Source organism: Macaca thibetana, chromosome 1, assembly GCF_024542745.1.
Source record: "Macaca thibetana thibetana isolate TM-01 chromosome 1, ASM2454274v1, whole genome shotgun sequence".
NCBI lineage: Eukaryota > Metazoa > Chordata > Mammalia > Primates > Cercopithecidae > Macaca > Macaca thibetana.
The window spans coordinates 157,374,077-157,399,412 of record NC_065578.1 but is presented as its reverse complement, the minus strand read 5'-3'; the positions used below and the strand labels follow the sequence as shown (position 1 = coordinate 157,399,412).

Below are 25,336 nucleotides of genomic sequence, written 5' to 3'. Positions count from 1 at the left end.
AAGATAACAGGCTCCTGACCAAAATTTCAGTATTTATACAGTCTCTTACTCAACTTACATAAATCAAACATTTAAAAAAGGCCTCTTCACTGTGTTGAAATTGGGTCTTCCCCACAGATTGAAGAGAATTTGCAGGGGATGAAGGCGGTGTCTATCTTATAGCTTGTCCCTGGGGTTCCATTGCCAAAATGTTATCAGTCTATGTAAGGGCGTCATGATAGGGGCCATCCACAAAAAACATTCTAGTGAGGCTTCAGTATTGTGAGAACACAGGATGTCACATTTCATCAGTATAACAGCCCAGCTGAGCCGCAGGGTTCTGTCCCAAATCATGGCTCCTATAAGTTTTGTGGCTTCCTTTCTGGTATTGAACTTGAAAGATCAAGGACACAAAAATAGGATGATTTCGTAGACTGAAAATATGCTATTGACAAGTATTTCTAATCAGGTTTCCAGTCCAAAATGAATGTTCTCTCACTTGTAATATATATCCCATAACTTGAAATACAGTTTGAAACCATTGGATAAAATTCTTTTTTTCCTATGAGAAGCTAAAGAAGCATTCAAGATCCAATCAATAATTCTGTGTATGCACACTGGGAAGAAACAAAACAAAACAAAACTTTTACTAGTGCAGGTGACTTGGAAGTTCCTGTCACTCTTCCCTCCCCTCTAAAACCATCCTATACTGTGAGTTGGTTAAAGTTTACCTTTCTGCAAGAGTGTTCTTACTAATAAATAACTCATTTATACTTCACAGACAAAACTAAAAGGATTTCAGTTCTGCAGGAATGAGGTTTTCAGCCCCCATAAACCTTGCCTGGAGGTACATCGCTGCTTTTGTTTGAGGCTAGTTGGTCTACAATGCCAACAGCAACACATGTGCATAGACAGCCTGTGTTCCAGGCATTGAGTACCTATGGCTTCACTCATTCTCATAATGTCCCTTTGTTTTTTTTTTTTTTTTTTAGACGGAGTCTTGCTCTGTCACCCAGGCTGGAGTGCAATGGCGCAATCTTGGCTCACTGCAACTTCCACCTCCTAGGTTCAAGCAATTCTCATGCCTCAGCCTCCCAAGTAGTTGAGATTACAGGCGCCTGCCACCATACCCAGCTTTTTTATATTTTTAGTAGAGACAGGGTTTCACCATCTTGGCCAGGCTGGTCTCGAACTCCTGATCTCAGGCGGTCTGCCCGCCTTAGTCTCCCAAAGTGCTGCGATTACAGGCATGAGCCACAGTGCCCGGCCCCATAATGTCCCTTTGAAGCAGAGGAGAATCCGTCCCTTATAATCCTCATTATATAAAAAGAAGAAGCGAGCAGAGTGGGAGGTAGGCGGATAAGTTGACTTGCCCAAGATCACCCTGTCGATTGATCTGACTTCATCTGCAACCAGCCACATAGCGTCTCCAAAGCAGGTCATCAGACAAGGAAAAGTGATTGGGGATTCAAATAAAACAAATGACTACTCATGCTATAGTTAGCACTATGTGCTGTTCTGAACTCTGCTGTGGAACACCTGTTGTACTTTTCATACTATTCACATGCATTACCTGGAATACTCCAGTTTTCAACATTGCCTGCTTCAGTTCCTTAAACCTTAGAAATATCCAGACATGCCAATATTATGAGACCAAACTATATCTTAAACTGTTTTTCCTGTTGAGGAGTATGAAAGAACTCTTCACTGTAGCACAGGTCCCAGTTTTTGGTTGGAATATAGTCACCGTAATTTTCACTGTCAATAAATACTGCTGGCTAATTCAGAGGTGACCTGTGGAAGCAACACGTGCTCTAAGAACTCCTGTTTCCACTGTCTGGCATTATTAGTGTGTCCTTACTTAGACCTAGCTCTTCCAGAGAGAGAGCCATCTGCTTCTCAACGACTGCGCAATGGTGTTGACTTCTAGAGAAGAGTAGCCCAAGAGCCAAATATTAGAGGTCTTACTGCTTCCCTTAAGTGCATGGCAAGAGAAAGAGGGAAAGCAAGGTGATAAAAGGACTGACTTGCTTTGCCAATGGCCCAGCACTGGTCCATTTTATAAAGTCTAGCACAAAAACCACTCTTTTGAATTAGATACTGTGTATATCCTGTGTACTTCAAGTCATACCAGCATTCCCTACAATAGAGCTTAGGAATGCTATTTATCTTGTACTCAGGCCAACTGTGTGGCTCTCTACTGAACAGCTGGTTCCCCATCCACCTCTAGGGCTACCTAGTTCATGTATAAACAGTATTCTTGCATCAAAAACACTAACCCCATGGAAACTAATTGTTCATCTACACACACACGCGCGCACACGCGCGCACGCATTCATGCACACATACGCACACACAAGAAGGAAAATCAAGATGGGGCAAATTAGGTCAGAGGTAGGAGGAAAAGACAAAACAGGGGGAGCCTGGGGTTTGTAACTGAGATGTGGCATGCATTAGATTTGAAGTCAGGTTACTGAAGCCCCAGGTTATGTTCCAAGGTCTAAACAGGACGTCCATTGAGTCTTTGATTCCTAAAGACATTTAATGCCTTATAAAAGAGCTTTGCTATATCATTATTCCTAACTACCTCAGAAGTAAAACGATATTTTTAAAGTGTTCAGTATTTGTATACCTCTAGGCTGAATTAGTAAACTACAAGAGACCCAATTTATAGCCACAAAATGAGGATCTAGTGTGGGTCACTGTCTACACACTTTTTAGTAAACACCAGTGTTTCACAATCTATTTTTTGTTAATTATTATTTTGTTAATCTTTTAAGAGACAGGGTCTCATTCTGTCACCCAGGCTGGAGTGCAGTGGTGCGATCATAGCTCACTGCAGCCTTGAGCTCCTGGGTTCAGGTGATTCTTCCTCCTAAGCCTCCCCAGTAGCTGGGATTACAGGTGCATGCCACCATACCCAGCTAATTTGTTTATTTTGTTTTTGTAGAGATGGGATCTCACTGTTTTCCAGGCTGGTCTGAACTCCTGGCCTCAAGCGATCCTCCTGCCTCAGCTTCTGAAAATGTTGGGATTACAGGTGTGAGCCATTGCACCTAATTATATTACTACACATGTTCAGTTCATTATGGATACTTCTTACCGGATATCCAATCAGGTAGGGCTACCAAATTGGTAGTTATCATATCCTAAAATTTAGGCCATCATTTTTCTTGGATCATATCTCCTTCAGAGCCTTACTTTACCCATCTACCCAATCTCTTATAATCAGGAGAGCTCTGACTACATATAGACTATGTATTTCTGTTTCTACCCAAGATGGAAAAAGTGTAACTATTAGACACATTGCATTGCACATCAGCCAAGGAGGTGGTCTTACACATTCTAATAAAAGGGTTTGTGTATTCAACTTAATAGCTAAAACATTACCAATAATAATATATATGTGTACTCTTCCTTGATCGACCTATTCCTTAACATTAGATTTTTAAACAAATCCCTTCTGGGTGCCAGCTTACTGCTAAATCAAGGCAAACAATTATTTCCAACATTTTGTTATCATATTTTAAAGTAATTATTTGCTTTATTAGGATGGGAACTCTGGCTGTACCCTCTCACTCCCTGGCCCCAGATTTAACACAGCATTTATTTCACAATATTTGTGCAGGGCTTTATTGAACCAGGGGACACACCCATGAGTAACATTGATTTCTCTTGGTGGTGACCCAGCCGGAGCATGTCAAAATGAGTACCTATCTATTCTATTAAGATAATGGAGGAAAAGAGAAGCATGCCATCAAGATAAAGGAACACAAACTACCACATTACCTTGAAAACAAATCTGAGTATTTGTTGTGTGTGAACACATTATCAGTGTTGCTTGTGCAAGAAACAAGGCTTTTGAGCTGGAAGGCAATTTCAAAAGACAACACCTGTTTCAAAATAGGGCAAAGAGTTCACAGCTGCATTTTGAAATTTCAGTGTGCACTTTTATTTCGGGATGTTATCCGTATAGGCTTAGGAGATGTAAAGACGGAACACCACAAGAGGACAGATGCGCATGAATCAAGAAATTCTATTTCTTATTTAAAATTCAGAAAAGATTGTTGCTACATACACTAGGTTGTTAACTGGGTACACTGATCACAGAGCTTCGATAACCCAAGTAAGTGGCAAGGTGTTGATACACTTGCAGAGTATCAACTGAGCCTAGCTGACAGTATCTAAAAATGTCCTGAGCCTAGCCCATAGTATCTAAAAATGAGATGGGAAGAGCAAGCACTCCACTATCTATGGAGGACAAACACCGCCCTCTACTGGCAGACTGTAACTGCTATATAGTCAATATGATGAACATTTTCCTCAACAGTCACTATCATGAGACATAATCAGAAAACAAAAGCTTTTAAATAATTTGAGGTTTTGTAACTAGGGGTTACCAGGATTTTCAAGCAAACTGAAATATTCAATGAGAAATCTCCTTACTCAATGGTTTCCGATTTTTCCCATTAAATCTTTGATGTAACTCATTGGACTGGTTCAAGTATCACTGTTACTGGGAGATGTGAGAGAACAGCAAAATGTTCAAAAGCTCAATACCAGGAAGAAGGTTTAACGGACCCATTTATACCAAATGGAGCTGGCTTTAGAACGAACAACTGTGATAACTTAAAGCACACAGAACTGATTCAAACCCTTGTTGTACTACATACTAGCTACATCAGGTGCCACATCAAACCTCAAACTGAACCAGATTATTTTTTACAATATTGGAAGAACAAACACTTGCTGAACTCACACTGTTGGAAAAATTAAATGTAATATGTGTTGCACAACTACAGTGTAGTACTCCATACCAATGTTCATGGATAGGAGTCTAGGTAGCTCCAAGTTGTGTTTTACCTCTCTTTATCTGTTTATCCACTTGTTGGTTTTTGAAATTCTTTAAATCAGACTGCATTTTTCTTCAGCACTGTCCTGAAACATAAAATTGTCTATGTCATCCATAAAATACCTAAGGATTATGAGGAAAAGTAGATGGTTAATGTTCATCCAAAGTCAACGTTAACCTGAGACAACTGAAATAAATGTATGTGGGTAGGGTGCTTGCACCTGTAATCTCAGCTACTCATAATCTGAGCTACTGGGGAAGCTGAAGCAGGAGGATACCTTGAGCCCAGGAATTTGAGACCAGCCCAGACAACATAGCAAGACTCTCATATCTCTATAAAAGAAAAAAATGGCTGGGAGGGGTGGCTAACACCTATAATCCTAGAACTTTGGGAGGCCGAGGTGGGCAGATCACTTGAGGTCAGGAGTTCGAGAGCAGCCTGGCCAACATAGTGAAACCCCATCTCTACTAAAAGTACAAAAATTAGCCAGGTGTGGTGGCATATGCCTGTAATCCCAGCTACTTGGGAGGCTGAGGCAGGAAAATTGCTTGAACCTGGGAGGTGGAGTTTGCAGTGAGCTGAGATTGCACCACTGCACTCTAGCCTGGGTGACAGAGTGAGACTCCATTTCAAAAAAATATAAAAAATGAAAAATAAGGCCAGGTGCAGTGGCTAACGTCTGTAATCCCAGCACTTTGGGAGGCCAGGAGTTAGAGACCAGCCTGGCCAACATGGTGAAACCCCATCTCTACTAAAAATACAAGAATTAGCCGGGTGTGGTGGCGGACGCCTGTAATCCCAGATACTCGGGAGGCTGAGGCAGAAGAATCGCTTGAACCCAGGAGGCGGAGGTTGCAGTGAGCCGAGATCACGCCATTGCACTCCAGCCTGGGCGACAAAAGCAAGACTCTGTCTCAAAAAAAAAAAAAAAAAAAAAGTAAAGTTAGCTAGAAGCATTTAATTTCAAAGCCAAATTTGCATTTAAATTATAGTATTTAGCTGACAAGGCAAGTATGTAAACAAGAGGAAAAGTTGAAAAGAAAAAAGCCCTAATAGCTACAATATCAGCCCTGTTCCAAAGAGGGATCTTGTACCACATTCTCCACCTAAGGAGTAATCTTTAATTCAAAATTCAGTGTAGTTCTTATGGGTATTTGGAATTGAATCCAAGTGTGTTTTTGAGTATAAACATTATCTTTTATTATATATGATTGTTAAACTTTGCTTTCCACAACACTTCATAACCTTGGATGTAAACATGAGAAAAAACGCTAATTAAGAATCCTTATGCACCCAGTCCAGTGCTCCCTTAATCAATCAGAAACTGGTAAATCCACTGCTTCTTGATTCCATCCTGAGGTATTGACTTTTGAACCAAGACATGCTTATCTTTTACCAACAACAGGGAGGGTCACAAAGTTTCTAAATAATTTATTAGGGAAATAAGTTCCCCCAAAGTCAGGCTGGACTGAGAGCTGATCATCAAAGCTGTGTAAGTTAGTGTGTTTGCTTTAAAGTATTACAAGAAGTACACAGAGCACACATCTGGGTTATAAAAGCCCTTTTATAAAGCCATTTTTAAACAAAACAAAAAAAAAAGTTTACAAAAGAAAAAAGATACAGAAAAAGAATAACTTGCTTCATATGTCCCAAAAAGAGAAAAAAATAAAGGGGACTATGCCAACATGCTCAACAATAAAGGGTTCTTTTTCTTATTTTTTTTAATACAAAATACAAGCAAAGGATACACATACTTAAAACAGAGCTCAGGAGCAGACACGCAGTCCTGGAAACCCTTCAATAAAAGCAAAGCAGGAGTTTGTTTTTTCTTTGTCTATGCAGATACATACAGAGACTGGGATATGTAAAAATTAAGGATCACAAAAGACCATCACACGATTCTACCAATGCATGTTGCATCTATAATTCACGAACATGGTCAACAAAATCATGTTCACTTCAACCTCATTTCATTTAAATTAAAGAAAAAAACCCTTTAAATAAAGTGGTTACATTCAAACTTTAACTTCCTTAGTACCATGCTGCAGATTTCAGCACTGTTAAGGTATTGCAAGAACGCCCAACCCTCTGGTGTCTGATCATGTATCCAGCAACATTGCAGTATGAAGAAAAGAGATGCCCCGGTCTCAGCCCATGGACTAGTTAATACAGTAAAGCAGGTTCCTGTCTTTTACCCTTCCTGCTCAGAACATAAAAGATTAAGGACTAAAATCAAGCAACTGGGAGTTTTAGAGCTGGCAAAATGAAGTCTAAAAGATAAATCAAGGCAAACAATTACTGAGAACCTGGCTGTTGCTTAACCTGGCAAGTCTAAGTCTTTCTTTAACCTTGTAGGAATTAGATGCGTAAGGTTTGCTGCAACATGTTCATGGTAAACAAACTAAGTAGAGCTCTTATTTACAAATCTTGTAACAAATACTTCTGGAGGAAAAAGAGAAAAGAATTCACTAAGTTCCAGAAGACAAAGCTTTAATTGCCAGACGTATACAAACACACACTCACACACACACACCCACACAATACTTCAGGGGTTTTTATACATGTTATTTTAGGGCATAAGCTGAGTACTATACCCCCACACCCCATCAAAAAAGGAACAACAAAAAATCCCAATTTCACCCTCCCCCAGTAATCTAGAAAACCCTCCCTTCACCCCTGATGTACAAAGTGTATGCACAACGGTGGCATTCTACCAGCCACACAAAGCATGCTCAAACAGATGTCACCAGTTCAGTCACTCCATTGGCATGGCAACAGGCAGGTTTACGGGATTTTTCCCAATAGTGGTTATTACACAGTCAGCACCACTGTGAATTCTGTGAATTTGAAAAAAAAAAAAAAAAAGTATAATTTACGGATTCAGGATTCAAAAAGAATAATTTGTATCGAATTTATCCCAGACAAAGGGAAAACTGGTTGCAACTGAAACTTGGCTATAGCTTGATGTCCCAATATTCAAACAATAAACCACCTCTCCATTTTCAAGTAAATCCAGCTTCATCCACAGAGAAACAGACAATTTTCTAACCTCAAGAGCAACCAGCTTGTTACATTTTCCCTATCCTGTGGCAGGAAATGCATATTACTTCTGTTCTGTTTAAGTATCTCAGTCTAAATGCCATGAAGACCAGAGCCCAGGTTTCTTCCCTTTCAAATTCTTAAGGTGAAAGTTTTTTCTTTTCAGTGCAGCTACCAATGATGCAGGCAAAGATCTGTTCAAACCAGCACTCATTCTACAAAGCTGCAACAATGGCCACCATGATCTTTTATAAAGCTTTCCCCGTTGCTCCTGATATTTATTTCTGCTTTTGTCTTACACTCAAAGCATCTCGTAAAAGTAATTAAAGAAAAGCACGATTCCCTTCCCCAACCGGTACTTGAAAATCCACTTATCTGAATGTTCACAGATAAAAAAATCATTAAAAAAAAAATCAAGTTTAGTCTAGCTGACCATATTCACAAGTGTTAAAAACTTTACTGGTGTATAACCTCAAATTTCACTCTTGATTTGTTATCTATAAGAAAATGCTATTTGAGCCAGTACCAAATTAAGTATTAAACTGAGGATTGAACTGGGGCAAACAGGTTACTGTGAAAACAGTCAGTATGTAAGCTCCTTCAAGGGAAATCAACTACTATTCCTCAAGATTAAAAGATGTCCACACTCATTACATTACCTCCCTACAGGAGGAAACACCCTTTAATTTTCCCTTATGGAATCAATATGGAGTGGAAATATGAAACGGGGAGATGTTTTAGAAAGCAAGACAAATCTACCTACCATTACTGGAATTAAAATGTATCCTCTGGGCCCACTCCATTGATTCCGATCTGAGGTGAGGAGGACTAAAAGCAGCAGCAGGTTACAGATAGATTGAATAAGGTGTAAGTATGCTACGTATGTCTAGCTGGGGAAGGGGGGATCTGGAAAAAAAATCTTAAGAACTAGAATGTAGTGTCAGTCAGCATAGCTGCCGAAATCTACGTTGTAGAGGTAAACCTAGCAGAGCTAATACAAACAAGCACCTTCAAAGTTAACGTCCCACTTCCTGAGCACTGCAAAATACGACAGTGAATGCTATTGCCATTTCACCATAGGCACACTAGAGAAAAAGAGGAAGGTTAGTCAAGGGTGGTGCCAATGGCCAGTCAGTATCGGCTTACAGCTTGTAGTGCATTCTGACATCACTATCAAGCCTGACTATTGAGCACCTGTATCCAGTTGAGTCACCACCACTGTCCTCCAATTTGCATGCATGATTTGAGGGGAAGACTTTTAAAGTGTTTTAAATCATCAATAAAAAGTGGAGAAAACAAAGGTTATTCAGAGCCTGTCTCACTTGGGGACACAGATCCTTCTGTCCAGTCTATCAGAAATATAGAGTACATTTTTCAATCTAATGAATTAATTTTAAAAGGGACTCTAAACAAGAAGCCCAATCAAATGCACACAAGTAACCTAGAAGACATGATTACCTCTAAAATATGTGCGTATATCACAGAGATGTTAGTGCAGATTAATATATTAAACAGACTGTTACACAAACAATTGAGGCTGAAGTTTTAAAAGCGCCCTCCCCCCGAATCTTCACGAAACATAACCTAAGAAAAGCCCACGTTACTAGGAATGTAAGACTTAAAATTATAAACTCCTAAAAAATAGAAGTGCATGGTGGAAACACTGATCGGTCTTTTACTATATGAACACAAACCTCTTTGTTAAAAATGGATACCTGAACAAACCCATTTAGGCAAACAGATTAATCTTTAACACCCTCATTACAAAGTTCACAACTCTGAATTTAACCATCATGAAAGAGAATGATCCAACTGCTATTTATGTTCAAGTCCTGTATTTTTGGCCATGTACTGAAAACTCCTTATTCATTCTTTAACACACAGTGCAATAGTGAAATGACTCTGCCACTGTGTGTTTTTTAAAAAAAATCAGAGTAAGCATGTTCCTAGTAAACCACAAAGTAGGATATTGGGAAGCAAATCTAGATTAAAAGGCAGGAAAAAAAAGGCAGAAGTTAAATTTCACTAATTTTTCAATTTATTAGCATACCAGGACCCTTTAAACCTTGTTCCCATTAGCGCCTGGTATCAGATGTGAAGGATCAAACCTATGGATCTATCTCCTGACTGCTTTTATAAGGCATGCAAAAAGTCTATTATCAACTGCACACAGGCCTGCTAAAATGCCTGGTTTCTCTAGTCCCTCCTGCTTTAAGCAGCATAAGCAGTAAAGCAGGGGTTGGACCAACTAAAAAGACAAGAGCTAACTTGAATTGTATGGGAGCAGCATTTAACATATTCCTAGTCAAGGACAGGATGGGAAATAAGTGAAGAATAGGGCCAGGAAAATAGTGTCCTATAGCAGAGGTGGTCGGCACTCAGGGCAGAGTGTGCAGTGGTGCCCTACGAAGCAGCAGGATCACAAGGATGTACTTCTTATCACATTTCTATGAAGAAATGGGAAGATCGGGATATGAAAAAGAAAATGTTCTAGCCCCAAATAAAAGCAGAACATGGTTAATGGGACCTGAATGCACATTTATAGCATAGAAGAATGTCAATTCTATCTCATAAAGGAAAAATCTCAACTCTTTGTGACTGAGTTTCACATTAACTGGAACTTTATTTGCTTAAAACCCATTGTCAGTTTGAAAAGAAATCCACTGTGACGTGTAGAATGATCTCGTCGATTAAATTCTAGAGTATTTTTTTTTTTTTTGATTCTTGGTAAAATTTTATCCAAAAAACAGGATACATATATATTTAGAGAAGGAAATATGAAATCAAGAGTGATTTCAGTTTTGGAGGCCCTTGCTTATTTATTTATTTATTTAGCTCCCTAAAGACTGTAGCAGGATAAAAGGATCACTGGCTCCGAGTCTCTTTGAGATAACAAGTGATGAAATAAAAAAGAAAGCCCACACCCTCAAATAAAGTCAGGTAACCCCACTGCCCACCCTCCCCACAAGGTAAAAAAATGAGTACTTTTAGTAACAGTTCAGAATTCATCTTTATCTCCTACCTGCCTCATCAGTGGAAGTTTAAGGTCATAATTTTTTTTAGATATTGATACTTGTGTCTATAGACAAATAAACTCTATTAGATGACAATTGATTTTTTAAAAGTCTAGGTAGAGAAAGGAGCAATCATTTTGAACTAAAATCTATGTTTTTTGATTACTATTCAACTTGCTATTTTTTAGCAAAAAGCAAAGTTTCAATAATGTTCATCTCAAATCTTATTGCTTTACAACTGTGGTATACCTTTCATTAAAAACAAAAAGATGAAGCAGTCAATCCAGTGATTAATTTGACATGGCTTTCATTGGGAAAGGGGAGGGCTGGCAAAGAGACCAATAGACAAAAAGGTGACTTAAACACTTAAACATACAATGGTTTGCTTTAAAAAAAAAAAAAAAAAAGAGAGAGAAATGTTACTTTCAACAAATGGAAAAAAGCACTGAAAGCCCATGAGTCAAGCCATAGCCAAAACCATGTTCTATCTTAAGTAGGTTCTTTTTTTTCCTCCCTCTTTTTTCTTTTTTTTTTTTTTTTTTTTTTTTTTTAATAAAATCTCTCCCCAGACCATCATCACTTCTAATCCTCCCCAGACGGGGCTTCATCTTCAGACCCTTCATCCCCAGATTTCTCGGGTGGGGGGCTTGTAGATGTTTTCTTTTCTGGCGGGCTTTCTGGTTCCTCATCTTCTTCTTTGGGAGAAGGAGTCTTTTCCTTTGATGCCTTTGAAGCTGTGGGGCGACCCACTTTCCCTTTGCCTTTCACTGGACTTGGCGTCACTGAAAATAGAAAAATAATTTGGGGAAGGGAAGAGAAAAAAATGTCTTTAATACAAGTCAGCTACAAAATAAAACAATCTGTAAGAATAAAATCTATAAAGACAATACGCAACTTACTAAAAATCAAGGTGGGCACGAGGGAGCGCGTATATCCCTAAGTAAATCTATCTCAATTTCTAAACTGTTCATAAGTTACTATACTATGTTGCAGTATTTCCCATCAGTTTTTACCAACACTCTATGATGTTAACAGTAATACCTGTAATGAAGAAGCACGTGCACAACATCCTTAATTGCTTGGTAAACTAACAGTTGTTTATGCTAAAAGTTGTTTATAAAAAGCAGGTCAAAAAGAGGGAAGGAAAAGAATTAATCTGATTCAGAAACTAAAGCTATCAAATAAACATTTGATAGTTCCATCATTCCTAACAGTAGGAAGTGATAAACAGAAGTTTAACAATGACTAGTTCTACCTAACAGAATAAAACCACCTACACAAAAAGCAAATTGATTTCTGATTTAGTTAACAAATTAGTTCCAACTAGGAGAACCCATTAGGGCGCAGAAAAAAATTAACTCATGTCATCAAGTGTGGTTTTATTCTGATAGCACAGAGGATGGGGCAGAGTTCAGAACATGGAACTTAAATGTATTACTCTAGGTTTGTGCATTTTCACAGTTAAATCTTTGCTGGCTGCTGAGACTGTGATACCAGTGAGGAAAAAAGAGCAGTAACAGCTATGATGATACAGCATTTCTACCACTGTGTCTGAAACAAATAGATCATTCTCTGAAATCTTGCTCAAGTACTGGCAATAGTTGAAGAACATGGCTAAGCCCACTAGACTCTTAAACAGGCTAGTGTCTTTATTAATAAGAGATACTTCCAGTTGCAGAATACAAGACCCTTTTAGATTTCTTGTATTCCTGCTAAACATCAGGTCAATGCCAAATCCTAATGAAGAATTTCTGTATTGAAAATAATGTTTCTCAAAATTTTTAAAGCAGTACATTTAATTTCACTTCTGCAGAACTTACCTGTAGCCTTTAGCCTGGGTTTCGGCATTTTCTTTTCTTTTCTTTCAGGTTTGGACTTCTTAACCATCTTTTTGTTTTTCTTTTTTGAACTGCCATAGTCACTATCATCATCATCTTCCATTAGGAAATCTTCATCGCTGCCGGAATCTTCTGAGAAGAAAGAAGAATTTCAACGTCTAACTTAATGTACGTATCCTTCCAAGTGAAAAAGGAAGAGAGTACTAAGAATGACTAGAGGATGGGATGGGAGTCAAACACCCTTGGATTCTATTTGGAGCTGTAGCACCAATTTGACTGGAGTCATCACCAGCCTCAGTTGTCAAATGGATTTTGCATGCACCTTACATGAGAGAGTTACATGAGTGATGTGTTTGAAAAGTAGACTGAAAACAGGAAGAGTAAGAGCTGATCTGAATCAAAACTGAAACTATCAAATAACTTTTGGTAGTTCCATCATTTCCATGTAGTACTGGTTGAGACCAGGGAAACAAAACTGAACCGACAGGGCCTTTTTGGTCCAATTATGAATAAGTGAAACAAGAAAACCAAACACGAAACAAAAATACACAGAATTAACTAATCTGGGCCGGGTGCCGTGGCTCACGTCTGTAATCCCAGCACTTTGGGAGGCCGAGGCGGGCGGATCACAAGGTCAGGAGATTGAGACCACAATGAAACCCCTCTCTACTAAAAATACAAAAAAATTAGCCAGGCTGGTGGTGGGCACCTGTAGTCCCAGCTACTCGGGAGGCTGAGGCAGGAGAATGGCGTGAACCTGGGAGGTGGAGCTTGCAGTGAGCCAAGATAGCACCACTGCACTCCAGCCTGGGCGACAGAGCGAGACTCTGTCTCCAAAGAAAAAAAAAAAAAAAATGAACTAATATGACTAACCTGTGAAACACCTAACTTTTGTTATGAACATTTTTTTTTTCTGTGAAAAGAGGTCTACAACCTCCTCCACCAGGGCAAAATACAAATCTCTATCACAGTGCCTAATGTGACTGTTACTTAAGCAACTGTTCATTCAGTGTTTGAACACAAACATCATTAAATAAAGAGTGCAACCATTACAAATGGTGGGCAATCGTGAGAATCTCTGAACCTTTAAAATATTAACAGGAACCAACACAGTCATCTCTTTTAACAGGGAGTATCTATCCAATTTAAGGGACTGGTTGTAACATTTAGCATCCTAGAAAATGCCAAAGTAACCAAGGTCACAAACTACAATTATGATCAAACGACCAAAGTACACAAAACAACTTCACATACTCTCTTGGAACGGTGCCTCATCCTCCTCTTCTTGTTCTTCCTCACTGCCCACATCTTCCATGAGCATCTCCCTCTGTTTAGAAGCTGCTTTAGACGCCGCCTGCCGTTGCTGGCGCACGTTTTTATGATCTTCTTTTTCATCTTCACTATCCTCTGCAATATCAGAATTACCATGACATAATGATTAAAGAATTTTGTATTTGACAAGATAGTGCAAAAGATTAATAATTGACTGAAAATGTAACTGACTGAAAAAGCCAACATAGTGGCCAATATAGGATATAATCTGCAGCTTTATTTCATTGTAAAAGGGCAAATTCTATCCTTCATTTCTGCAAAATGATGGAATCAACTCAAATGCCCATCAATGATAGACTGGATAAATAAAATGTGGTACATACACACCATGGAATACTATGCAGTCATAAAAAGGGAAGGAGATCATGTCCTTTGCAGGGACATGGATGGAGCTGGAGGCCATCATCCTCAGCAAACTAATGCAGGCACAAAAGACCAAACACTGCATGTTCTCACTTAAAAGTGAGAGCTGAACAATGAGAACACATGGACACAGGGAGGGGAACAACACACACTGGAGCCTGTGGCGAGGGAGGGGGCAGGGTAGGGGGATGGAGAGGGAGAGCACTAAAAAATAGCTACTGCATGCTGGACTTAATACCTAGGTGATGGGTTGATGGGTGCAGCAAATCACCATGGCACACATTTACCTATGTAACAAACCTGCACATCCTGCACATGTATCCCAGAACATAAAATAAAAATTAAAAAAAAAATTCTACAAAATATATAAAGGAGGACCTAAATTCATAAAGAATGAGCTTGGACAAGACTATGTACCCACTAATACATATAAAGCAACAAAGACATGTAATTTTAAGCAGTAGCTAAGCTGAATTAAAGCGTGAACACATAACTCCTATACTTTAAAGTTACATCACTGCTTTGCTCTAAAATTCTCAATTACATTAAAATCTATGTTCACTGTTTTTAAAAGCTAGTTAGAAAAATATCTTAACATAGTATGAGAGGGAAAGAAGAATGTCTTCCAATAATCTTTATTCTAAGACATAAAACATGAAAACCCTAAAATAATGTCAAACTGTTATCCTTTATAATGAATGGCTTGTGACCATTTCAATTTAGAGGGGATTGAGGAAAATCTTTTTTTTTTTTTTTTTTGAGACAGAGTTTTGCTCTTGTTGCCCAGGCTGGAGTGCAATGGTGCAATCTTGCCTCACCGCAACCTCCACCTCCCGGGTTCAAGCGATTCTCCTGCCTCAGCTTCCTGAGTAACTGGGATTACAGGTGCGTGCCACCATGCCCGGCTGATTTTGTATTTTTAGTAGAGACGGGGTTTCACCATGTTGGTCAGGCTGGTCTCAAACTCCTGACCTCAGGTAATCCACGCTCCTTGGCCTCCCAAAGAGCTAGTATTACAGGCGTGAGCTACTGTGCCCGGCTGGAAAATCTTTAAAATACATATTTAGATCAACTAGTGAAAGATGTTTGGAGAAGCCTATAAAAAATTTACTTTCACATATTCTTAGAGTCTATTAACTAAAAATAATATATATATTTTTTTTAAATTTGGAGTCTCACTCTGTCACCCAGATTGGAGTGCAGTGGCACAATCTTGGCTCACTGCAGCCTGTGCCTCCTGGGTTCAAGCTATTCTCCTGCCTCAGCCTCCTGAGTAGCTGGGACTACAGGCACGTGCTGCCATGCCTGGCTAATTTCTTGCTGTTGTTGTTGTTTGTTTGTTTTTTAACATGGAGTTTCACTCTTCTTGCTTAGGCTGGAGTGCAATGGGGGGATCTTGGCTCGCTGTAACCTCTGCCTCCCAGGTTCAAGTGATTCTCCTGCCTCAGTCTCCTGAGTAACTGGGATTACAGGCACCCGCCACCACGCCTGGCTAATTTTTTAAAGTTTTAGTATAGAAGGAGTTTTGCCATGTTGGCCAGGCTGGTCTTGAACTCCTGACCTCAGGTGATCTACCGGCCTTGGCCTCCCAAAGTGCTGGGATTACAGACATGAGCCACTGGGCTCAGCCATATTTTTGTATTTTTGATAGAGACAGGGTTTTGCCATGTTTGCCAGGCAGGTCTTGAACCCTTGACCCCAGGTGATCCACCCGCCTTGGCCTCCTAAAGTGCTGGAATGGTGGGCATGAGTCACCATGCTCAGCCTAAAAAAAACTTTTTTAACACACAGTTGTGTTTGTGAATAAATTTGGTTAAAGGGTAGGCTGCCAGCCTATTGCCTCTGGAGTAAACCATATTTGCATTAGTCTCTACCTACAGCCCTTCTCCTGAAGTTTTAGGCTCCCTTATTCTGTCAAGGTTAAGTGGTCACTCTTCTGAAAACACTTCTAGTCCTATGAGCCTTGCCATGGTCAGTGTTCAAGTCATCTCTTTCACTTTTAAAAATCTCATCTAGAGACAAACAGAATAAAGCTGACATGGCAGACCCAAAACTAAACCCACTTGGTAGAAGTTTAGTTTAATACTAGTACAGAGTTATTTATCCAGAAGTACTCAATAAACTAGCAAGTGTAAGAGATTCAAATTAGGATTTACAAGGCAAATGAGTGAAAGCATGTACTATATTATCACAGGATCACCAGATAGTGCAAAATTGATTAATATAGTTTCTTTTCAACTTAGGTAGCCAGATAGTATACTTGAACAGACGGGAAAGCAAAACAGCCAAGCAGAGTGAATTTAGCTGAACTTTGTCTCTCCCCTTTGTATTAGCTAAACAGCAGTCTCATTTAAAGGGAGATCCAGGGAGACAACAGCAAGGGAATGCAAGTGAAAACTAACATGGCTGGAAGTAATATGGATTAAAAATCTCAATTCTTACAAGATTAAATTTAAAAATAAATACCAACAGCAAGTAGAATCATCAGGACTGAACATTTTATTTGGCCATGGAAACTCCGCATTAATTCATATTAATTCTTTTAAGTTAAAATTTTTACAAAAAAAGCTTTCTCTATGGCTACTGTTTCAAAAGACTATGTCTCCGCTAGAAACAGTGGGAATGAAACTTTCATTTGCTTTTCCACCCAGAGTCCACCACTCCCCCTTTTTAACGCCTCTATTTTACCAAGTTTTATATTTATATATTATTCTATTTAGTCTGATGTCTTTTGTTTATGTAAATGATTTCTAATATTGACCATGCATAATAACGTGTAGATACTTAAAGAAAACCAAGCCCCAACATCCCACTGAGATCTATTTAATCAGAAATTTTGGGACAGGACCCAGAATATGCATTTTTAAAAAGATTCATAGATGACTGTAATAAGCCACCAGGACTGAGAATCATTAGGAGCTCTTTGAAGATGGAAACATCTTTGTAATCCCAGATTTGCAACAGTACCTGGCATACAAATCGCTTATTAAAACATCTAATAAAATAATATATAAATAGAATTATACCTCTTACATTTAAAATAGTTTACTACCTGCTGAGTGAGAATCATCCTTCTTGGTCTTCACATCTTTGTCTTCTGAGTCCTCACTATAAAGGGAGGCAAAAAAGCAAATGCATGTAAGTCTTAGCTCAAAATTTAAGTGAACACAGATCTCTGATTTCTGACTTGAGAAGTGAAAAATACCTCTTCTATATAAAATGTTCAAACAAATGCTAAGGAATACTTTATTTCCTTACTTTACAGGGATGCTGGTGAATAGGCACAATTTTATCTACGTTACAAACTACTGCTTCCAAAGACTCAAAGGAAAAAAAGAAGGTGTCTCAACACAGGCTGGAATTTTTTCACCTACGGACAAAGCTTGGTTCACAAGAATATTTAATAAGAAAAATATTTCTTGAATAGAGGCAGAGTATAAAATAGTAAAATACTAAAAGATCACTAAATATACATGTGAAAAACTGCTAAAATATCTAAAATTATTAAAAGGAATTGTAGTCCGGGCATGGTGTCTCATGCCTGTAATCTCAGCAGTTTGGGTGCCTGAGGTAGGCAGATCGCTTGAGGCCAGGAGTTCAAGACCAGCCTGGGCAACATGGTGAAACTCTGTCTCTACTAAAAAATACAAGTATTAGCTGGGTGTGGTGGTACATGGTTGTAATCTCAGCTACTCAGGAGGCTGAGGCAGGAGAATCACTTGAACTCGGAAGGTGGAGGTTGCAGTGAGCTGAGATCACACCATTGCACTCCAGCCTGGGAAACAGAGCGAGACTCCATCTCAAAAAAAAACAAAAAAAACAAAAACCAACCAGAAACAGGAATTGTAGTTCAGTTATCTAACTTACAATATGCCTAAAAATGTACCTAAAACAAAATGGAAAATAAATTGATTGAATTATCCCCTATTAATATTTCCTTCCAATATTTCTTTGCATCAGAAACATCAACATATAGTCCTGCCTGGTGGTACCATGGAGAAAATAAAAGTGAGCTCAAAATCACTCTCCAAAGTAAAATAAGATGTTAAGGAGCTTCAAAGCTCAATGGGAAGTTTTTAAAAAGAATTTTTAGTCACAACCTAACACATTATGTCTTCATAAGTCTTAACTCCAGAATCTGGATTCTAGTATCCTATCTCTCTTTGTTAATTTACGTATTTTTAAAAATAGAGATGGGGTTTCACCATGTTGCCCAGGCTGGTGTCAAACTCCTGAGCTCAAGTGATCCACCTGTCCTGGCCTCCCAAAGTGCTGGGATTATAAGTGTGAGCCACCATACCCAGCCCCTAGTAGTCTATCTCTTTGTCATTAGTTAGTTGTATGAGCTTAGGCAAATCATTTGGTATTCTTCAGTGCTACAATTTTATGATTCCATGCAAAATTCTGAAGAACAAAAACCAAAAACTCGCACATAAAAACTGCCTTCAAAGTTTTCCTTTCTCAAATAGCAGGTCTTATAATTATTGGTATTCCCCATACTCTAGACCACACTCAAATGAGAAAATACTGAATCCATGATTCCTAAGCAAAGAGAATGATCAAACATATTCCTGGCCGGGCGCGGTGGCTCAAGCCTGTAATCCCAGCACTTTGGGAGGCCGAGGCGGGCGGATCACAAGGTCAGGAGATCGAGACCACAGTGAAACCCCGTCTCTACTAAAAATACAAAAAATTAGCCGGGCGCGGTGGCGGGCGCCTGTAGTCCCAGCTACTCAGGAGGCTGAGGCAGGAGAATGGCGGGAACCCGGGAGGCGGAGCTTGCAGTGAGCCGAGATCGCGCCACTGCACTCCAGCCTGGGCAACAGCGTGAGACTCCGTCTCAAAAAAAAAAAAAAAAAAAAAAAAAAAAAAACCATATTCCTTTACTAAGCAACTTGAATCCAAGACACTTTATAATTCTGAAATCTGTGACTGTTCTGTATAAATGTTTTTTATGCAAAATAAGCACCAAATTCATAATTCTAACACAATGATGAATTATATTATTTTTTCTACCTCTTTTATTGAGTTTATAGACTACATTAATCTTTGAGCACCACTACAGCAAAATTAAGTGAAGGCTGAACTTTGAAAACAGAAAAATCAACAGAGTACTGGTCTGAGAATAAATACACAAGGCATACAGATAGGAATAAAACCTATATTTATTTCAATCCTTCCAGCACTTAGAATAATAAAATCAAATGACTGCAACAAGAAAAACTATAAGCTAGAAGTTAATTATGTAAATGAGACATTATAACATGCCACAAAGCAGGTCTTTCCTAGGAGAAATAAGATAATGAACATAATGAAAAATAGTTCTGAGTTGGGCTGCCATATAAAACTGTCTGGCCGGGTGAGGTGGCTCATGCCTGGAATCCAGCACTTTGGGAGGCTGAGGTGGGTGGATTATGAGGTCAGGAGTTCAAGATCAGCCTGGCCAACACTGTGAAACCTCATCTCTACTAAAAATACAAAAATTAGCTGGGTGTGGTGGCGGGCGCCTGTAATCCCAGCTACTCGGGAGGCTGAGGCAGGAGAATCACTTGAACCCGGGAGGCGGAGGTTGCAGTGAGCCGAGACCATACATACCATTGCACTCCAGCCTGGGTGACAGAGTGAGACTGTCTCAAAAAACAAACAAAAAACTATTTTAGGCTAGGCATGGTGGCTCACACTTGTAATCCCTGCACTTTGGGACGCTAAGATGGGAGCATCGTTTGAGCCCAGGAGTTTGAGACCAGCCTGGGCAACATGGCCAGAGCCCATCTCTATTAAAAACAAACAACAACTATGTTAGACATATACCAAGAAGCTCTAGATGGCTTGTTTCCAAACAGTATAATTCTGTATTATTTTTCCTTAAAAGCACATTTCTGAAATGCTCCAGCAAAAAAAAGTATTAGAGGTTGTCAACATAAATAAAACTACTAGGTAAATATATGAATTTAATAATGATTTTGGTGCTCCAAGATTCTTAGGAGAACTAGTGAGAAATATTTCATTTATTTGAACTGCTCATTTGTAACAGTATTATTTGGAAGCGGTATAGAGCTCTAATGGTTAAAAAATGTACTTTGGAGTCCAACAGACATGGTTTCAAAACCTGTTTGTCCATTTGCTGGATAACTTTGGTTAAATCACAGAACCCCTCTAAGTTAATATTTACCCAAATAGAGATGTTGTGAGAATTAAATGATAGTGTATGTAAAACACATAATAGAGATTGTCACATACTAATCATAAACAGTAGCCATCATCATCACTATAATCACCATTATCACCAAGAAGGTCTTAAAGTTACATTATACCGAGTGTGAGAGTGTGTATACCTTTACTAAGCGGACAGAAATTACAATATCCTGTTCCCCCCCCCCACCCCGAGACAGTCTTGGCTCTGTCACCTGGGCTGGAGTGCAGTGGTGCAATCATAGCTCACTGCAGCCTTGAACTCCTGCGCTCAAAGGATCCTCCTGCCTCGGACTCCTGAGTAGCTGGGACTACAGGCAAGTGCCACCATTCCCGGCCAAATTTTATATTTTTGTGTAGAGACGTGGTCTCCTTATATTGCCCAGGCTAGTCTCAAACTCCCGGCCTCAAGCGATCCTGCTACCTAGGCCTTCCAAAGTCCTGGGATTACAAGCATAAGCCACCATGTCCTCCTAATATCCTGGTCTTATGAGGCAAAATTATAGTTAAAATCACAACTCATTTGTAAAATGAAGGGAAAAGAAACTCTCCAAAATGGTTAAATTATTTAAACAAAGGAGAATTGATTATGAGACAGCAAAATGCAGCAGGCTATACAACTTAAGATTCTACAAGCTTTAGTTATAATTGTGCCAGTGATTTGTGACTGAATGGGATATACCACTTATTTTTTGTTATCACTACAATGAAAGTGTCAATATTAACCTTAGATAACAAGTTACATACTCAAGCACAGCCTGAGATAATATGAAATATGCAAAATATTAAGTGGACAGTAAGTACTTTTCAAAAGTATGAGATTCCAACAATTTAGAGATTAGAGACTACTCTCATCTCAGAGCGGTGACAATGTAAGCAGGAACAGAAAAACAATGCCTCTTACCTATCTTCCTGTGAATTCTTTCCAGATCGCCTCTTATTTTTAGCTTCTCGGGGAGATGATCGAATTTTCTTAGTGGGAGGGCCCGAATCTCTTCCATAATCTTCATCTAAACAGTGTTTTTCAAACTTAATTAACTATGATTTTTGCATGTTAAAATCACCACTATATTTACTGACACAATTATCTCATGCTGTTTAAATGGTGAGAGGAGCAGGATTTCCCAAATAGTTTCTTTCAGTTTTAAAAAACTAAATTATTTCCAAACCAAGTCCTATCACCTTAACTTCATTTTTGCATATTACCCTCTAGTCCTTATGATATATATTTCATCTATTTTTAGCTAAGCCTCTCTTATCATTTTATACCCTCCCCTTCTGATTTCAACACCTTCACACTTATTTGAAAATTATCGTAATATGGTTATATTACCAACATTTCAGGAAGTAAACACAATTACTATTACTAAGCAAATTACTTTTAAACTAAAGTATTAAATACAACATAATCTTGCATTTGAAGAAAATATTTCCAATTTCAAAAGCCCTATAAAACTAACGAAAATGACTCTACCTTAAAAGGAAATTATTTCCAAAACTGTTTACTGCACCATTCACACTCAAACACACACGATGGCGAGATGCTGGAAGCAGTCCAGAGCATCAGCAATTATTAAGTGGTCAGAAACATTATAAATTCCATTATGGGATATTATATAACCATTGATAGGAATTTTCCAAATACTTTTTAATAACATAAAATACTCAAAATAAAAATAACAGTATATCACATATTAACAGGATTATTCTAAGTAAATATGAAATACAAACATTTGAAACAATTCCTGACATGTAGCAAGCATTTAATAAATATTAGTGCTACACATTACTTTTTTTTACTCTTCTTTGTATCTTTCAGTATTTTCTAAGTCTTCCCAAAGGGCACATATTATCTTTATAAATAAAAGTTAGAATAAGAAGAAAGAAAAAAGAATAGTAAACATATCTGGAAAGTAGTGAGATTAAGGAGACAACTCTGAAAAAACCTCTTACGACTAAGACTTAGCTACAACACTCATTCTGTGATGAGTTAGTTCACAAATCAAAGCTGTTTCACAAAACAGACTCTCATCTTAGTTGCTTTATTATGTAAAAACATAATACAAGGCACAAGTTTTATTGTATTAACAGCAGGAGCTTTTTTTCCCCCTGCAAAGTGCTGGGATTATAGGTGTGAATCACTGTGCCTGGCTTGTAGAATAATGGTTTTTTTTTTTTTTCAGACAGGGTCTCTCTGTTGCCCAGGCTTGAGTGCAGTGGTGCCATCTCGTCTCACTGCAACCTCCGCCTCCTGAGTTCAAGGGATTCTCCTGCCTCAGCCTCCAGAGTAGCTGGGATTACAGGCGCATGCCACCACTCCCGGCTAATTTCTATATTTTTAGCAGAGATGGGGTTTCACCATGTTGGCCAGGATGGTCTGGAACTCCTGACCTCAACTGGTCCGCCCACCTTGGCCTCCCAAAGTGCTGGGATTACAGGCGTGAGCCATGGCGCCTGGCTGACAGCAGGAGATATTTTAAGTAATGAACACTATATCAGAATTACTGGACATTTAAACTTTGGACTCCAAAACCAAGTAAGAAAAAAATGGTTTAATGTTTATTATAAATGATTTACCATGGAAAAGTTAAAATCCATGTAAGTTCAACTTTTGCTTTGGTTGACACAGATCATGACATGGTTTTGGTAAATACTCTAAAATAAAAAAGTAAAACTTATTCCAAAAGCATAATAAAAGTATATAAGCTGGTAACCTCCACTGGTTCAACTTACAATTTGTTGAAACCATAAAACTTACCTGCATCATCGGATTCCTGAAACTGTGAGTAATCAACAACCTTCCTATTTCTGTAGAAAGAAGAGACTCCAATTAAAATCATAAAACTGTAGGATTTTTCTAAGACATCAGAACACACATTTCTCTTTCATAAACAGAACTGAAGTAGCTCTTTGAAAACTATTTAATTGCCGGGCATGGTGGCTCACACCTGTAATCCCAGCACTTTGGGAGGCCAAGGCGGGCGGATCACCTGAGGTCGGGAGTTCGAGATGAGCCTGACCAACACAAAGAAACCTCATCTCTACTAAAAACACAAAATTAGCCAAGCGTGGTGGCACATGTCTGTAATGCCAGCTACTTGGGAGGCTGAGGCAGGAGAATCGCTTGAACCCAGGGGGTGGAGGTTGTGGTGAGCTGAGATAGCTCCACTGCACTCCAGCCTGGGCAACAAGAGTGAAACTCCGTCTCAAAAAAAAGAAAAAGAAAATTATTTAATTAATTTTTTGAGACAGGGTGTCACTCTGTCGCCTAGGCTGGAGAGCAGTGGCACAATCATGGCTCACGACAGCCTTGACCTACTGGGCCCAAGTAATCCGCCTGCCTCAGCCTCCTGAGTAGCTGGGACTACAGACACATGCTGTCTAATTTTTTTCATTTTTTGTAGACAGGGTCTCCCTGCATTGCCCAGGCTGGTCTCAAACTCCTAAGCTCAGGCAGTCATCCTGCCTCAGCTCCCAAAGTGCTGGGATTACAGGCACGAGCCACTGCACCCAGCCAAAAAGTATTTTTTAAGGGCCCCCACTTCTCAAGCCAAAAAACTTTCTGTTACAAGAAAGCCTAGTGTAAACCACAAGTATGTCAAGCTACAATTCTCATACTGCTCATCTCAGTGATAATTCCAATACCATTCTTTTCTTCTCTTTTTTTTTTTTTTTGAGATGAAGTCTTGCCCTGTCCCCCAGGCTGGAGTGCAATGGCAAGATCTCAGCTCACGGCAACCTCTGCCTCCCAAGTTCAAGTGATTCTCCTGTCTCAGTCTCCCGAGTAGCTGAGATTACAGGTAACCGCCACCACGCCCGGCTAATTTTTTGTATCTTTAGTAGAGACAGGGTTTCACCACGTTGGCCAGGCTGGTCTTGAACCCCTGATCTCGTGATCTGCCCGCGTTGGCCTCCCAAAGTGCTGGGATTACAGGCATGAGCCATCGCGCCTGGCCTCAAATACCATTCTTTTCTACAAAACAATCTCCCATCTCTCCAAACAAATATACATAAAACAGCAAAATGAACCAAATCACCATGTACCTATATATTCATTATATACAAAGATACCATATTTATAAGCTAACATTGTAAATGATATCTTACTTTTACTGCTACACACATATATATGTATACTTGATAAACAAGGTTATTACTAAGCTTTTCAAGGCAAAGGCAATTTTTAGGTATAGTACAGTTACATTATAATGCACAAAAATTATGGTAATGTTAAGCCTTATACAGAAGGGGAAGGAAACAAATTAATTGGTCCAGTCAAAAGATGCTTTATTTAAAAAACTATGAAAGCCTCACAAATTTATGTAGATCTATGTATTTGACTTTATTCTTTTGTTTCTAAACTTTTTTTTCCTTTTCCAATTTTACAGACCTGGTTTATCAGCAGCATTTTATAAAACTAGACCTAGGGAAATAACTAGTTCTGGGGATATATGCATGATCTTAATAAAGTGAATGGTTAGCCTGTCCTATTATAAAATCAAAACAGTGAGAATATTTGCACAATCTATTTGACTCTAAATGATTTTAAGTACTCCCTAGCAAGTAAGGTACCTTTAACATCTCAAACAAAGCTTCATTTCTATTTTTGTACTTTGCATTCTAAATCTAAAAGTTTAATACTCCTTCTCTACAGAGAGATAGATATATGCTTCCATGTTAGTACCCAAACAGCCTGCCTGGCAAAAGAGCCTTAGATTAAAAAATG

The 25,336-nt window shown here is 38.9% G+C and overlaps 1 protein-coding gene and 1 non-coding gene across 3 annotated transcripts in view; both read right to left on the bottom strand.

Moving 5' to 3' along the window:
* Nucleotides 1-6,378: 6,378 nt before the first annotated feature.
* NUCKS1 (nuclear casein kinase and cyclin dependent kinase substrate 1) overlaps nucleotides 6,379-25,336 on the bottom strand; it is a 37,058-nt gene continuing 18,100 nt past the window's right edge. Inside the window, exons 2-7 of one of the 2 annotated variants that reach the window (XM_050764393.1) lie at nucleotides 23,369-23,418; nucleotides 21,515-21,620; nucleotides 17,471-17,526; nucleotides 13,978-14,130; nucleotides 12,706-12,855; nucleotides 6,379-11,667 (exon numbers count right to left, since the gene is read on the bottom strand). In XM_050764393.1, coding sequence (XP_050620350.1) covers nucleotides 11,468-11,667; nucleotides 12,706-12,855; nucleotides 13,978-14,130; nucleotides 17,471-17,526; nucleotides 21,515-21,620; nucleotides 23,369-23,418 — 715 coding nt within the window. In that variant the 3' untranslated portion in view covers nucleotides 6,379-11,467. The remainder of the gene's footprint in view (nucleotides 11,668-12,705; nucleotides 12,856-13,977; nucleotides 14,131-17,470; nucleotides 17,527-21,514; nucleotides 21,621-23,368; nucleotides 23,419-25,336) is intronic. The other variant, XM_050764402.1, reaches the window with a different exon arrangement.
* On the bottom strand, nucleotides 25,004-25,132 carry LOC126945104 (small nucleolar RNA SNORA72). Its single transcript, XR_007722294.1, has one exon. It is a non-coding gene; the product is annotated as a small nucleolar RNA SNORA72 (small nucleolar RNA).